Genomic DNA, 17,510 nt, shown 5'->3' on the forward strand with positions numbered 1-17,510 from the left:
ATTGTCTGTCTTACTAAATACAACAAGAACAAATACATAAGAAGCAGAGCAACAACAAACTAACAATATTTTGGATTTATAAAGAACATTAAACTGTAATACAGAAATGACAATATTTTTGCCTATATTAAAATAATAAGTTTATTTGTCTACCTTTTCGTTTTTTTCCATTTAGGGAATCTGTACGTAGTTCTCAGGATATATGACTTTAAGCTATCTTATTCCTAAATTGGGATGCCATGGATGGTTTTCGGCTATTTTCAGCTAGTTATTTCAATTTAATGAATACTGATATTCTTTTAGAAATGTAGAGTATCTACACTGCAAAAATAAAAAAAAGTATTTGCGGATTAGATGGGAACTGTCACCAATGTTCTAATGAATGCAAAAGAAACACTGGTTTGACGAGTAGAAGAGTAGATATGCTTTACCAAATATTAATCATGCTCGACTAAGCCACAGACAATTATAATATATCTCAATGCAATATAGATTAGATATACTTATATAAAAGTAATAGGATGTCAATTTGTCTGTGTGTAGCAAAGGATCTCGATAACTGCTGAACCGACTCCTTTACAGTGAAGCTTTTCATAGGTCCAGGGAACTCATGTTGGGGAAGGTACCTACACCCTTCCAAGTTAAATCGCTTCTAGAAAATATTTTTTAATATATTTTTTTGTAAGATTGAAAAGAGAGGGTCAACTCCCCCTCCCCTCATTCTAGTGCATCTAGAGACATTAAGGGGACGTAGCCGCTTGTATAAAGTTACAAGAGAGATTAAATAGATATAAATAACACATATCTATATGTAGATTGTATAATCAAATTATAAACTTTTGATTATCTAACTTTCATATATTGAATAAGAATTAAAAGTAAAAGAATAAAGTAAATTATTTTGATGTATGATAACGAATTTGATTAATTTCTACTGGATTAAAACCAGTTCTAATCCATAATGAAAACTTATTTATCATGTCCTATTACAGATAATGTTTCTTAAAAATGAAAATAAAATAACAGTATTCATTTGCCCAGAAATTTGGTCCCTATGGCTAACAAAACATAAATTAATCCTTTAATTTAAGATTTTACTATCCGCAGAAACTGTCTGTGATAAATAATTAGTTTATTTTTCAGGAAACCAAAGAAGAAGACCATACATACAGTGTTGTTAGTTCTATAACTTTTATTCCTCAAAAACAAGATAATCAAGCTGAAATAGGGTAAGTAAATCATGAGTATAGCTAGTTCTATAATATTTATACATCAAAAACAAGATAATCAAGCTGAAATAGGGTAAGTAAATCATGAGTATAGCTAGTTCTATAATATTTATACCACAAACATGATAATCAAGCAAAATAGGGTAAGTAAAAATTGAGTATAAAAACCAGTTAATCAAGCCAAAATAGGGTAAGTAAATCATGAGTATAGCTAGTTCTATAATATTTATACATCAAAAACAAGATAATCAAGCTGAATTAGGGTAAGTAAATCATGAGTATAGCTAGTTCTATAATATTTATACATCAAAAACAAGATGATGAAGCTAAAATAGGGTAAGTAAATCATGAGTATAGCTAGTTCTATAATATTTATATATCAAAATCAAGATAATCAAGCTGAAATAGGGTAAGTAAATCATGAGTATAGCTAGTTCTATAATATTTATACATCAAAATCAAGATAATCAAGCTGAAATAGGGTAAGTAAATCATGAGTATAGCTAGTTCTATAATATTTATACATCAAAATCAAGATAATCAAGCTGAAATAGGGTAAGTAAATCATGAGTATAGCTAGGTCTATAATATTTATACATCAAAAACAAGATAATCAAGCTGAAATAGGGTGAGTAAAACATGAGTATAGCTAGGTCTATAATATTTATACATCAAAAACAAGATAATCAAGCTGAAATAGGGTGAGTAAATCATGAGTATAGCTAGGTCTATAATATTTATACATCAAAAACAAGATAATCAAGCTGAAATAGGGTGAGTAAAACATGAGTATAGCTATTATAAATTTATTTTCAGTTGTTCTATCCCTCTCAGGTAAAAGTATGTATATGTTCTTAAAGTAAAGTATTTAAGTATGTGAAATTATGTTCAAGTTTCCTTCCGTAAATGTCATCCACTAATGAATTGTCTTAAGTTTCAACCGATGTTGGTAAATTTGGATTACTTTTAGTCAGGAAATCTTGAAGGATAAGTCAATGAAAGATAAATTCATATACATCCTAAATCATAATGTTATCATGTTATCCCTACTATAACTATAGTTATTTGTTGAAAAGTTTAGACACAAAAAAGTACCTAAAGTTTTATAGCCAACAAAAAGATAACATGGTCATAAAACTTTGGATACGAGTGAAATTTAGTGTCCAATGTCCTATCCTTTTAGCATACAATTTTAGAAGATACTTTGCATATTATATATGTTTGTCTTACATTGTACAGAATACTGCAAACCATTTGGATGTAATCGTCTTTTTTTTTTCTTTACAAAATTACTATCATTAAAAGTTAAGTTTAATACTCTATAACTCTTAGACAAATTACAATTTAGTACATACACATTATATTCGGAAGAACCCCTCTATTTAACAAGTGGATCTTATATAGGCCACCCAATACCCTTAAATTAGGCCCCTCCTGTTTTATGATTTTGTGTTGAAGGGTCAGTAATGGGTATGAGAAGGATAAATAATGTGTTAGAAAAGTGGAAGGGAAAGGTAAGGAAAGTGAAGTGATGGGGAAGTAAAGGAAAGTGGAATGTAAGTAAAGGGGAAGGGAATTGGAAGTGCAGTGAAGAGTAAGTAAAAGAGAAATGAAGTGAAAGGTACACTGTTAAAAATAATTTTTTTATTTAGTATCAATTGATACTCTGGAGAGTATTGGAACCATAAGTACGCTACAACTATATAATTAATATATAACACTATGTAATACTATAGAACACAATAATTATTACTATACAGAACCCATACATTTTTTTAGTATCGATTGATATGCTCTAGAATACTGGAAAATACGGTACAGAAATGTTTATTAAAATAGTACTATTTGATAGACTCTAGTGTACTGGAAAATACGCTGTAGAAAAGTTTTTTAATTTAGTACTATTTCATACGCTGTAGCGTATCAGACAATACGCAAGAGAATGGGTTATTAAGATAGTAACTATTCATACGTTCTAGGGTACGAATCTGTACTGTAAAGAATAATTGAAACAGACACCATTGGTGCATACCTCTCATGGAAGTGTTTCTGCTTGGTCGTTTTAGACAAAGATGAAAAGTTACTGTTTATGCTCACATTTATAGTTTTAATTTTTGTAATTATGACTGACCATAGTTTTTATTTTTAAGGATCATGTTTAGTCCTAAACATCTTTAAAGTCATTTTTTTACTAAATTTACATTTAAATTAATGTTTTATTGCTCTGCTTGGTATGTTTGTTGATATAACAAAATGTATATGTACATATAATAACCATATATTATAAACTGATCTTTCATTCAAAGTAAAACAGTTTCATACTGTACAGCGTATCAAAAATTATGATAGAGGATATCAAAAATTGCAAAGGAGAGTATTAAAAACTTACTTCTACCATATTGAATTTTATTCCCAAGAGCGTATTGGATAATACTCTACAGACAAATACATTATTTAGTACTACATGTTACTCCACAGTACATTATCTAATACCCAATACAGTATTGAAAACTTCCTTGTATCGTAATGAGGTTTTTTTCCTATAATGTACGGATTGATACTATACATTAATGTGAAGTATATATAGTATTATCTGATGCTAAAAAAAATTTTTTTTTTTAACAGTGTAAGGGAAGTGAAGTGAATGGGAAGTAAAAGATAGTGAAGGGTAAGAAAGGGGAAGGGAAATGGAAGGTAAGGAAAGTGCAGTGAAGGGAAAGTAAAAGAAAATGAAGAGTGAAGATACACACTCTTATAAAGTAGCTTTGCTACTAAAAACAAGGAGAGGTGCTTTTGGGTGCTTCACTCCCAATAGTAAGATCTTTCAACATACTTGTATCAAAAGCAATTAAAACTTTCACTGAAAAATCATTGTAATAAATGTACCTCACGATCTTGAACAAGGAATTTAAAATTTTACCCAGTATTTAAGGTGTCAATCATGGACAAGATTGTTCACAAGTAGAGGAGCAACACTATTTCCTTCTAACCACTTGCTTATTTTCCTCCCTTCTTACCCACTTCCATTTAGTTACAATACAACGCAAGTTTTAAGTCAACATTACGCTACATCCAAATTTTCAGTAGTTTCAAATGGATGATAATTCACATCCCTGTGCAAAAAAGAAACTTGTGAATTACTTTATTTCCTACTAGCGGCTTCGCCCCTAGCCTCTAGGGGCTTTGCCCCATGAGGAAGTTTTTAAAAAATAAAAAAAATTTCGGGTGCTGCGAACCATACTCTCCCCGCAAATTATTTTTTTTGAGGAAGGGGAAATTTCATTTTTTGGGGGGTTGAGGCTGTCCAATAGCTTAAAACCACCACAGGACCAACAGGTATATACCCTGAAGAGTAGAATCCGATCGGTTCAGTGGTTACCAAGATCTTAAGCTTCAGACAGACGGATGGACGGACAGACAGACATCAATCTTCTTTGTATTATTGATGTTATAAAGAAGCAAGGTTTTTGTTTAAAGCTTAAGATCTCGGCAATGGTTAGTCTGATTGGTAGATACTTTTAAAGAATACTTTATAATTTTCGTTAGGTGGTTTTTAGGCTAATTCATTTTAGATTTAGGCCTCGGTATGGTTTAAGGCTAACTTTCTAGACTCTATATACCCCTTCGAATATGCAGCCGCTATTGTATTCATTATAAAGTATTTTTACAAACAAATATTACATTAAAACAGGACTCGGTAGCCGCGCACCTTCCTCCAGTACAAATTTAACTTTTTGCAATCTCAAAAATCAGCTAAAAGTCTAAACCTGACCCAACTAATCCCCTTTTCAATTTAAAAAAAAAACATTCAAACAGTTTTGAATTTTAGGCTTAGTAGTCACGGTTACCTAACCCTGCTTTAAAAAGGCGCATCTTAATTACAAATAAGCAGGAACCTAAAACTTAAATACTTTAGGTGTACTGCCAGCCATCCTGGTCTACCTGAGGCATCCAACCAAGTACAGAAACTAATAATTACATAATTCAGGTGTACAGCCAGCCATCCTGGTCTACCTGAGGCCTCCAACCAATTACAGAAACTAATATTTACATAATTCAGGTGTACTGCCAGCCATCCTGGTCTACCTGAGGCCCCCAACAAAGTACAGATACTAATAATTATATAATTTAGGTGTATTGCCAGCCATCCTGGTCTACCTGAGGCCTCCAACCAAGTACAGAAACTAATTATTACATAATTCAGGTGTACTGCCAGCCATCCTGGTCTACCTGAGGCCTCCAACCAAGTACAGAAACTAATAATTACATAATTCAGGTGTACTGCCAGCCATCCTGGTCTACCTGAGGCATCCAACCAAGTCCAGAAACTAATAATTACATAATTCAGGTGTACTGCTAGCCATCCTGGTCTACCTGAGGACTCCAACCAAGTACAGAAACTAATAATTACATAATTCAGGTGTACTGCTAGCCATCCTGGTCTACCTGAGGACTCCAACCAAGTACAGAAACTAATAATTACATAATTCAGGTGTACTGCTAGCCATCCTGGTCTACCTGAGGACTCCAACCAAGTACAGAAACTAATAATTACATAATTTAGGTGTACTGCCAGCCATCCTGGTCTACCTGAGGACTCCAACCAAGTACAGAAACTGGAGGTCCTATGTAAGTTTATTTTTGTATTTATTACATCCATAGCCATTTAAAAGGCTAATAAGAGTTAATGAGAAAAAATCCATATTTAAAAGTTTAGTTGTCAGTTCTTATGCATATTTTTAGAGGGCGTTTTAAACGGTGAAAGGCTTTTGTATTTAAATGGGCTTAACAAAATCAATTGCTGCAGCTATTTTTTCGGATGCTGGCTAAATAATTTTACCAATTTATCCCTATCCATGCAAAATGTGCTTTATTTAGAGGTAAGACAATGAATAATAGATTCATATACATCCAAAATGGTAATAAATGATAATAAACAAACTACCCCTTTTGTAGATGAAAATTATTTGTTGGACACTGCTAATTTGGAGCAAACCAATCAAAGTTCAATAATAGTACCCAAAGTTTTTGTGCCTGGGAAAGAGATATCGTGGTTATAAAATTTTGGGTATCAGTGTAATTTACAGTCCAATTTCTCCTCCCTCCCTGTTTTAATAACACTATATTAAAGTTTTACACTCAAAGTAAGATAATAAGATTTTACTACCTTGTTTTTATTAAAGAAGAGTAGCTACTCTATAATTGTATATATGTAAATCTGACTGTACAAGACCATAGAGTCCTTTAATATTTAATACACAACCTATGATAAAAGTATTAACTTTCATGGTTGGTTAATAAATTCTGTAATATTTATTTATCGAATCGTATTATAGACAGCTTTCCCTAGATATAAAAATGAAAAATAAAGATTATAATTGGTATTAATTTTATGATTTTTATTTTAATATTCGTAGAAAATTGTCTGTAATACGATACTATAAATGATTTCAGTATAGCTGAGTACTGTTTCTAATCCAGCGGATATTAATTGGTTTCGAAGCCACATTGGAAAAAGAATATTTTATTGCTTTTTTCAAATATTGATGGTTTTTAGTGCTCCAATGCTTAATATCAAACTTGTCCAAATTAGTGGTTTTAAAAAAGTATTTTCCTTCCTAAAATGCATTTAGGACAATGATAATTTATTTTTTAATGTTGGTAATTTGCATAATTTTAATTGATATGTTAATATGCAAATATACGTTACATTCATACATTTACAGAGGAGATATTGATATGCAAAAATTGTTTCCTTAAACCTATAATACTCAAAATGGGGTTTTCCCTCAAACAGTTTTTTTAAACAAGTAATCACCTTATTTTTATAATAAATTGGAAATCTATGTTTTTTTTCTTTAGGTAAGGTTAGGTTAGATTTTGTAGGGTGTTTTGGTAGCACCGCATGAGTTAGGTATAGAAAAAAGACTACCCACCTTTTATTTATATTAAATTTATTGGGTATAGTACTTTCCACGACATCCCTCCATAAGGAGCGATTCTTCGTATTTTTCACAGTAGCTTTTCTCCTATTTCTAGCCCCTGCGGGGGGCTCTAACCCTGCGGGGCCAATTACCTAACCCTGTGGGGCAATCACCTAACACAATATAACCTAACCTAACCTAAAATAACCTATAAAAAGCCATTTTAAAAGAAGAATCGGGACTTGCTTACATGTGAAGACCGGAGCACCGAACCCCCCCCCCCCCCGCTTAGTTTTGACAAAAATCAAAAATAAGGGGGGGGTAGTTTTTAACCCCCCCCCCTTAATTTTGAAGAAAATCAAAAATAAGGGGGGGGTAGTTTTTTCACTGTACAACACGCCAGAAAGTTGAGTGAGGTAAATCAAGTAAATCCAGTATACCAGAGGGGAAACCTTATTACAGGGATATTCATTTTTTGGGGCATAATTTCCTTATTTATTGACTTTGGCCAGTAAAAGGTTTTAATTTTGCGCAAAAAGGGATGTCGTGGAAAGGACTATACCCAATTTATTTGTAAAATAAGGTTGAGCAGGATGTCATTGTTCGACAGGCACTGTAGGGGGAAATCGATTGACAAAACAACGTATAGAATAGCCGGGCATATGTCATAGGAATCTTTACTAAAAATTCAGCGGTCTATCTTGTATAGGAGCCGAGAAAATCACGTTTCCTCCATAGCGTTACGGACGGACTGATGGGGACAGATAAAGTTAATTATAGAGTAGCTTCACCTAAAAATAGTTTTTCATATGGTGAAATATATCAAACATATTAATTTTCCAAATTGTAAATTAAAATATTAGTTATTTCTCGCATCGTATTATAAACAGCTTCCCATGGATATAAAATGTACAATTATAAGACTAAAACCAGTTTTTTTAGCCCCGAGATGCTGAAGGTACGGGCTAAAAAAACTGGTTATAATCTTATGATTGTATATTTTTATATTCGTAGAAAGCTGGATATAATATGATGCTAGACACGGTTTTTTCGTATGGAGGAGAACCGGTTCCAGTCCATCGGATATAAATCGGTTTCAAATGAATACCCGAAAAATAATTCTCTTTCCTTGAGAATGATTATTACATTTATTTTGATTTTCATTGTAATGATTAAATATTTGCATAATGGGACAACTTTACACAATTTCAGACAGGAATCATAAGGGATAAGACAATGGACGATAAATTTATGTACTCCCCCAAAGATGATAAATAAAATAAGTACCCCATTTGTAGGTTGCAATTATTGGTTGAAAAGTATAGATACTACTAGTTTAGAACAAAAATATAAAAATTCATTTAAAGTACCCAATAAGGTGGTTATATAACTTTGGGTACTAGTATAATTTACAGTCCAATATCCCCTCCCTCCTTGGATTAACTAGAGGCTTAACGTTGCATTCTCTGGAATATTAAAAGAATAAATTTAAATGCAATGGGTTTCTAAAATAATGTTACGTCCCTAGCATCAAAGGGGCTCTGAATTAAAAGAGGGAGAAAGGTGACAATAAAATAGCCTAAACCCAAGATTTGAATCCTTATACTAAAGTAACAGGATGTTTGTCTGTCTGTGTGTCTGTCTGTCTGTCTGTGTGTACCGAAGGATCTCGCTAACCGCTAAACCGATCGGGTTCTCCTTAACAGGGTAGATTCTCATATGTCCTGGGAAGGTTTTTAACTATTTTGGGGGAGGGTACTACCACCCTCCCAAAAGAAATGACAAAAAAATTGAAAATTTTCTTAAAATCTGGGAGACTTCAGCGTCAAATAAGGTGGTATCGTACATAAAAAATTAACTTTAACAAACAAAAACATTTAAAGTGCCACTAGAGGCCTCTAGGGGCGTAGCCGCTAGTTTAAAATAAAGTATCACAAGACTAAAGTGAAGCTTTATTAAAATGGAGTGCTCAATCGGTTCAATGGTTAGCGAGATCTTAACTGACAGACAAAAAACACTATATAGAATAAACGGTGAAATTAAAAAGTGACACTTTATTTACTTCAATATAATTATCTTTCTATTATATACTTTTTTACTGAACCGATTGAGTTCTCCATTGTAGAAAACTGAACATACGCCCGGGATGGTTTTAGGTTATTCCATTTTAAGACTCAAATTAATTAAATTAATAATTTAAAATTTCAGACGCCCCCGCGGTAGAATTGTTGTTTGTAAATGAAACATCATCCGTGACAAGTGAGGGAGAACAAATTAAATTTATTTGCTCCTTTGAAGCCAATCCACTGCACGACATTTTAGTCAATTGGTGAGTGTAATTTTCCTGCTCAATTTCAGGGGTCTTAAGGGATAAGACAATGGACGATAAATTGATGTATATAGACAATGATGATAAACAAAATAATCTCCTTCTGTAGATTAAAATCGTTTACTGATTTGTATGGACATTGCTAATTTGAACCGACAAACCCCAAACTGTCCCAGTTTTGAACAAGACGATTCCAGTTACGTCATATACGTTTCGGAAAGAAAAAGGGAAGGGGTGAAGAAAATATCTTCAAAAGAGATGGGAAAAAAAGGAAAGAGATTTTCTTCCCCCCTTCCCTTTTTATATGACATCACAGGAATCGTCTTGCTCAAAACTGGGACAGTTTGGGGTTTGTCATTTGAACCAACCAATCATTTCATAAACATAATTCAAAGTTTTTAGACCAACGAATTCGAGAACATGTTTATAAAACATTGGGTACCAGCATAATTTACAGTCCAAATCCCTTACTCCCTGATAAACTTGAAATATTTTTTAAATTAAAAATTTTCTAAAATTCTAATTGGATCATCCGTCCGTAATTGATAGCTTTTTAAGTGTTAGCATATAGCATAATTAAGTTACATAATTGAGTGATACCCAATACGATAGATACAGTTTTATAAGTATAGCATCTTTCTATGTCATAAACTGTTAGTATGTATTTAGTTAACATATTTTGATTTTAGCAGTTTTGCAACCTATTTACATTTGATGTTTGTAAATGGCCATCTGTATATTTTTTTAGCGTCGCTGTTATGTATATTATTAGACTCGTCGACAAATAATCCCTTTGAACTAATTAAGAAATTTTTAAGATTAGAATTACAATTTATTTATTTAGGTATCACGATGACAACGAAATTCCGGTAGATTCAGAAGACCACGCCATCAGCCTTGACCTGGTGACCAGAGAGGCCAGTCTGACCGTCCTAACAGCTTCCAGGACCAGTGCTGGCGCCTATAAATGCTCCGCAGTTAATGAGATAGGCACCACTGAGACAGAAACACATCAAGTTGATGTTATTTGTAAGTTATCCACCCAAAATATGCGCAGTGACGCAAATGTGGACCAAAGACAACTTAAAATTGCTCATTAATATGATATAAATTGGAAATTCCTGAATTGACATTTGACAGTTTTCCCTAGAATATTTTTTATAAGCTTATTATTATTATTATGAAAATCTTCTAAAAATTATTTTTGCTAAAATTTATTTTTGTATACAGAAAAATGCATGAATTTGCATAGAAAAGCTTATTTATAAATAAGTTGCATTATAAAATAATTCTATCATTCTTCGCTTAGTTTTTGCTTATTATCATTTTGACAATAACATAAAGTAATAAAAAAAGTATATTTATTTTATTTCATGTTTAAAATGACAGTTTTTACGTCTGTTACTTAAAAAAAACAATTAAACTGAAAAATACATCAGATTACCTCCCTAAAACCGTTGAAAACCCTGATTTGAACGTCCCTCTCCCCACTCACAAACAGAAAAGAAAAAAGCTTGGACGTCCTTGGCTATATGTACATATCTAGTAATGTAAATAAAAAAGTCTTTGTAAATAATATAAATAGACAAAATTAAATATGAGTTCATTTATTTAATGATGCCTGCCTAATGTTTAGTTAAAAGGAAAAACACTGCCTTGCATTAATCAGAGAAACTAGCTTTTATATTGTAAAGAAAAGTAAAATTATATACTTTTGTATTAGATTAGAAACTTGTAAATTAAAAATAATTTACACATATTTACATTAGAACTTATCTAAAACTTTGCTTTAAAATCTACTAGCTTTGCCCTAACAGTGAAAATAAAGCCCACGCCCTCTATATTTGTTCGAATTGTTCAAAAAAAAGTGGTTAGGGGGGTAATTTTTAAATCCAAAGAGATTGTTTCGCACTTCCCCCCCCCCCTTTCAAGGACCAAGTAAAACTTCCCTGAATATTGTGGAACTAACGGTACAGTCTTTGAAGAGATCTTAGCAGACATACAGACAGACGAACAGACCTGTGTACGATTAAAAGAACCTTGCAAAAAACAATTAACTAAAAAAAAGTTTAACAAAAAATTAACAAAGAATATTTTTAGTTGGCCCCAGCAGTGTAGATATAACAGTACCGGAGCTGACCGAGGGGGTGGAGGGCACTCTGGAGTGTAAAGTTGTTGGAGCCCTTCCACCTGTACACCCTACCTGGATTGGTCTCGAGGAGCTGGAGACTTCGGAATCTGTTTCAGAGGTTGGTCTTTTAGCTTTTTAAGACAAAAATTGCTTTGTTTATCCTCTTAATTAAAAGATGATTTTGATATTTCTAGATCAGAAAATTTCAGGGAGGAAAAGGTTATTAAATTTTGTATTATACCCAAAGTTTTTGTAAACAAGTTATCATAGGCTAACTGTTAGGCTCTTTTGGGTGCATTTATTAGATCTTAATTGGCTGGTTAAAACTTTTAAAGCAATAATTTTAATCTAAAAAAGTGGTAATTTTGTAGATCATTAATATACTGTCCACTGTCTTATCCCTGAAGATCCTTGATATTTTCATTGTATTTCTTTTTGTCCATTTAGCCGAATAAATTTGCTTTGTACGTGATACCCGAATTAGTCTAGCAGTAGATGTTGTAAATGTGTACATTTTTGCCTGATTTTTTAGACAATCTTTATAATTATCATTTTATTTTTAAATTTTAGGATACAGATGAAAATGGTGATAGTGTAGTTACAAGCCTACTAACCTTTGTGCCTACCAAAGACCTTCAAGAAGTAGAAATAAGGTATTTTGTCAAGATTACATATACTGCTGTTTTGTCAGACGCTTTAATTACTGAATTTGTAGGTAAAAAAGTTATAAACCTTCCTTTGACCTGCTGGGAGATTTCCCTATAAAGGAGATTTATATCGTTTTAACGGTTAGCGAGATCTTTTAATACACACAAACACAAGACAGACAGACTTTCTGTTACTGTTATATACTACTGTTGATAATAAGATCACTTACTTCCTATTAGAATTAATTTAATCATTTGTGATGAAGTACTTTAGAAAACAATGTCTGAAATATGTATTCACATTCCAATAAATGAGGTGCTGCCACTTTTACTACTAGCAAAAATACAACCACTGTGTTTAATTTAATAGATGTATTTTTGTCAATAAGTAGGTGTATAATTGACAAATCATAAATTAAATGGATGTATTTTTGTCAATATGTAGGTGTATAATTGGCAGCAAAACTGTGAATATGACAGTGCAATAACTGTATTTTTTTCATACCCACTAAAAATGCAGGTGTGAATTTGACAATAAAACTGTGTTTATGACATCAAATCACTGTGTTTATGACAGTATTATCACTGTGTTTATGACAGTATTTTTGCTAGTGGTAAATCTGTCATGTACCCCAATAGATTCATATTAACGGCACGTATTTCAGTTTGCCTTCCTGATTTTCCATTGATTAATATGTATGTATATTTTGTCTGGACTTATAATCCAGGGATGGAGGGGATATTGATTAATATGAATGTATATTTTGTCTGGACTTATAATCCAGGGAGGGAGGGAACATTGATTAACATGTATGTATATTTTGTCTGGACTTATAATCCAGGGAGGGAGGGAACATTGATTAATATGTATGTATATTTTGTCTGGACTTATAATCCAGGGAGGGAGGGGATATTGATTAATATGTATGGTGCATTATTTGCCAAATGTACCACTTTTCTGCACTACCTCTCCGATTTTGTTAATACTCTATATTTTGGTCCGTTGGGTCATTCAAGGATGCTGGATGGCCAAAAAAAAGTTTCAGAGTCCCTGGATGTCTAGATATCTAGCTATCTATGAAGGTAGGTAACAAAAATGTAAAAAACACCCATTTTTTCACAATTTTAAAAATTAATTTTTTCATCAATCTTACATCCAATCTATACATTTTATACACCAAAATGATCGTTTATTCATGTAAAAAGCGCACATAATGCTATTTTGGCCAAAACTCTAATTTTACAGGGTGTCCAACAAAAAGTGTATTTTGGATATCTAGCGTAATACCCAAAATACCTGTCCGAAAAAAATCATTTTTTTTGGCTTAAATCCTGTATTTTATCAGTGTGCATATGTGGTATATAACGGTTTGGACCACCCGGGACTATAAGGTTGTCAAATTTCACTTTGGGACACCCTGTAAATGTGATTTTTGCGTCTGTAGAGCTAAAACTTGGTCCAAATTGGCTATTTTTTTCAAATTACTCTAATATGTGTCTTAGTATGTTTGGCCATAGTGTTTTCTGACCAGATCAATATTTTCATATTTTTTGGACACCCTGTATTTTCAAAAAAAGAGAAAAAAAATTTTTGGTTTTTTTTAAATTTTTTTTCTATTTTAAGTTACTTAAAACTGTCATATAGATACAGATTTTGACTAATAACAATAATATTTGCCTATTTTACAATTTTTTACACTTTTGGGACACCCTGTGCATGTTTTTGAAAAATGATGGTTTTTGCCCATTTTTGGGGGGAAGGAGTCGTTTTAGGGCCATAGAATATCTTCATTTTTGTAGAACTTTTCAAGACACATCTTTTGTTATTTATGCAAAAACCGCAAAAACCGAACCGTTTTTGCCGTTATTCACCGCCAAAGGCAAAATTTTTTTACGTTTTTGCCATTCCGGAGGTTGTAATGGGCATTTGTGGTAAGAAAACGTTGATTTATCAAGATCCCTCTTAAATACTTTTATTTAGGTAATTTAATTTACTAAATTTCATATTAAGTAAAATTTTTTGTGCAGCTAACCGTTTTTCGCCGAGATGGATTTCAATTGTTAAAACAAGAAAATTAAGTGAATATAACATAAATAATTGCTATAACATAAGTGATAAAAGAAACATAAATCATGTGCATTTGAAATTCCTTTTAACAAAAATCGGTTGGATATACAAAAATATTTACTTCACATGAAATTTAGTAAATTAAAATGCCTAAATAAAGGTATTTCACAGTTATCTTGATAAATCAACGCCTTCTTACCACAAATGCCCATTAGAACCTCGGGAACGGCAAAAAACGTAAAAAATTCTGCCTTTGGCGGTGAATAACGGCAAAACGGTTCGGTTTTTGCGGTTTTTGCATAAATAACAAATGATGTGTCTTAAAAAGTTCTACAAAAATGAAGAAATAGTCTATGGCCCTAAAACGACTCCTTCCCCCCAAAAATGGGCAAAAACCATCAATTTTCAAAAACATGCACAGGGTGTCCCAAAAGTGTAAAAAATTGTAAAATAGGCAAATATTATTGTTATTAGTCAAAATCTGTATCTATATGACAGTTTTAAGTAACTTAAAAATAGAAAAAAAATTAAAAAAAAAACAAAATTTTTTTTTCTTTTTTTTGAAAATACAGGGTGTCCAAAAAATATGAAAACATTGATCTGGTCAGAAAACACTATGGCCTAACATACTAAGACAAATATTAGAGTAATTTGAAAAAAAATAGCCAATTTGGACCAAGTTTTAGCTCTACAGACGCAAAAATCACATTTACAGGGTGTCCCAAAGTGAAATTTGACAACCTTATAGTCCCGGGTGGTCCGAACCGTTATATACCGCATATGCACACAGATAAAACACAGGATTTAAGCCCAAAAAAATGATTTTTTTCGGACAGGTATTTTGGGTATTACGCTAGATATCCAAAATACACTTTTTGTTGGACACCCTGTAAAATTAGAGTTTTGGCCAAAATAGCATTATGTGCGCTTTTTACATGAATAAACGATCATTTTGGTGTATAAAATGTATAGATTGGATGTAAGATTGATGAAAAAATTAATTTTTAAAATTGTGAAAAAATGGGTGTTTTTTACATTTTTGTTACCTACCTTCATAGATAACTAGATATCTAGACATCCAGGGACTCTGAAACTTTTTTTTGGCCATCCAGCATCCTTGAATGACCCAACGGACCAAAATATAGAGTATTAACAAAATCGGAGAGGTAGTGCAGAAAAGTGGTACATTTGGCAAATAATGCACCGTATGTATATTTTGTCTGGACTTATAATCCAGGGATGGAGGGGATATTGATTAATATGTATGTATATTCTGTCTGGACTTATAATCCAGGGATGGAGGGGATATTGATTAATATGTATGTATATTTTGTCTGGACTTATAATCCAGGGATGGAGGGGACATTGATTAATATGTATGTATATTTTGTCTGGACTTATAATCCAGGGATGGAGGGAGGGGACATTGATTAATATGTAATGTATATTTTGTCTGGACTTATAATCCAGGGATGGAGGGGACATTGATTAATTTGTATGTATATTTTGTCTGGACTTATAATCCAGGGATGGAGGGGACATTGATTAATTTGTATGTATATTTTGTCTGGACTTATAATCCAGGGAGGGAGGGGACATTGATTAATTTGTATGTATATTTTGTCTGGACTTATAATCCAGGGATGGAGGGGACATTGATTAATTTGTATGTATATTTTGTCTGGACTTATAATCCAGGGGGGGAGGGGACATTGATTAATTTGTATGTATATTTTGTCTGGACTTATAATCCAGGGATGGAGGGGACATTGATTAATATGTATGTATATTTTGTCTGGACTTATAATCCAGGGATGGAGGGGACATTGATTAATATATATGTATATTTTGTCTGGACTTATAATCCAGGGAGGGAGGGGACATTGATTAATATGTATGTATATTTTGTCTGGACTTATAATCCAGGGATAGAGGGGACATTGATTAATATGTATGTATATTTTGTCTGGACTTATAATCCAGGGATGGAGGGGACATTGATTAATATGTATGTATATTTTGTCTGGACTTATAATTCAGGGATGGAGGGGACATTGAACTATTGATTATACTAGTCCGCAGAGCTTTATAACAACGTTTTCTTATACGTTGAGAACTTTCATTGAATTTTGATTGGTTGTTTAATCAAGTTAACGTTTTACCCACTAATTGTAATGTAAAGAAGTGGTTACTCTGAGTTTTAACATTGGGGATGTCCATCAATTTGTGGCCATTGCTCTGCCTACAATCAAACAGTATGTACTATCAAATTCTTAGAAATTACCTACTGATTTGCTTAGAATATGGGCGTTATCCTCTTAGAAATTTTTTTTGTCAATTTTTTTCAATTTTGTACCCCCCCACCCCACACTACCGACGAACAACTATTTTAGGTTGGGTTAGGTTTTATGCTAGGGAGCCGAGCGCTGCGGCTAGGCAGGCAAGGGAGCCGAGCGCTGCGACCAGAGTTCATAGTTCGCTTTCGGGGGGGGGGGGGGGGGGTACTCAAATTTTCAATATTGAATCTATGAACTTTAAAGGTTGCTAGCTGCCAAACGGCTAAATATGCATGACCCACACGGTGTTAAGTGATATAAAAAAGGCCTATAAATAATATGAAATAGCCATGATCCAATGATGCAGAGGGAAAGCTTTACTGAAGAAAAAACGCGCAAAATAAGTGTTTTTCGCGCATTTTGCGAGATAACTGTGCATTTTTGAGTAATGACTATTCCTTTAATTTTTAGGCCTTTTGGTTCAACCGATCGGCCGTAAGCAGCCTTTAAAGTTAATAGATTTTTGGAATTAATCGTTACCAGGAACATTTTACCGTGAACTGCACTAGATCAAATAATTTTATTATGTTTCTTCACATTTTTCCATACATGTTTTACAATTATAGTTAACTTTTGTCAAACGAATGAATACATTTGTATATTGAACATCTCTGATATTTGAATTAAAACAATTTGTTTAGATGTCGTGTAGAACACCCAGCTTTAGCCGAACCAATGGAATATCCTGCAGTACTTGACGTTCTTTGTAAGTATTTTTTTGCTTTAAACCATGAACGTTCATAATTTTATAATTTTTTAAGGGAAGGTAAAATAACTTATAATAATGTTTTGGAGAGCGGTGGAATTTTTCAATCTAATATTTTGAAAAACGTTTCTTTTATAAAG

At 32.6% G+C, this 17,510-nt stretch overlaps 1 protein-coding gene across 7 annotated transcripts in view; it reads left to right on the plus strand.

Moving 5' to 3' along the window:
• Positions 1–17,510, plus strand: part of LOC145325973 (synaptogenesis protein syg-2-like) — a 64,906-nt gene that overhangs the window by 18,742 nt on the left and 28,654 nt on the right. For 6 of the 7 annotated variants that reach the window (XM_080169044.1, XM_080169015.1, XM_080169022.1 and 3 more), the window contains 7 exons: positions 1,144–1,229; positions 5,794–5,858; positions 9,362–9,482; positions 10,327–10,511; positions 11,583–11,731; positions 12,184–12,266; positions 17,306–17,370. In XM_080169044.1, the coding sequence (XP_080025170.1) occupies positions 1,144–1,229; positions 5,794–5,858; positions 9,362–9,482; positions 10,327–10,511; positions 11,583–11,731; positions 12,184–12,266; positions 17,306–17,370 (754 nt within the window). The remainder of the gene's footprint in view (positions 1–1,143; positions 1,230–5,793; positions 5,859–9,361; positions 9,483–10,326; positions 10,512–11,582; positions 11,732–12,183; positions 12,267–17,305; positions 17,371–17,510) is intronic. The other variant, XM_080169052.1, reaches the window with a different exon arrangement.

This window comes from Acartia tonsa, chromosome 1 (genome assembly GCF_053477335.1).
Source record: "Acartia tonsa isolate MP-2025a chromosome 1, ASM5347733v1, whole genome shotgun sequence".
NCBI lineage: Eukaryota > Metazoa > Arthropoda > Copepoda > Calanoida > Acartiidae > Acartia > Acartia tonsa.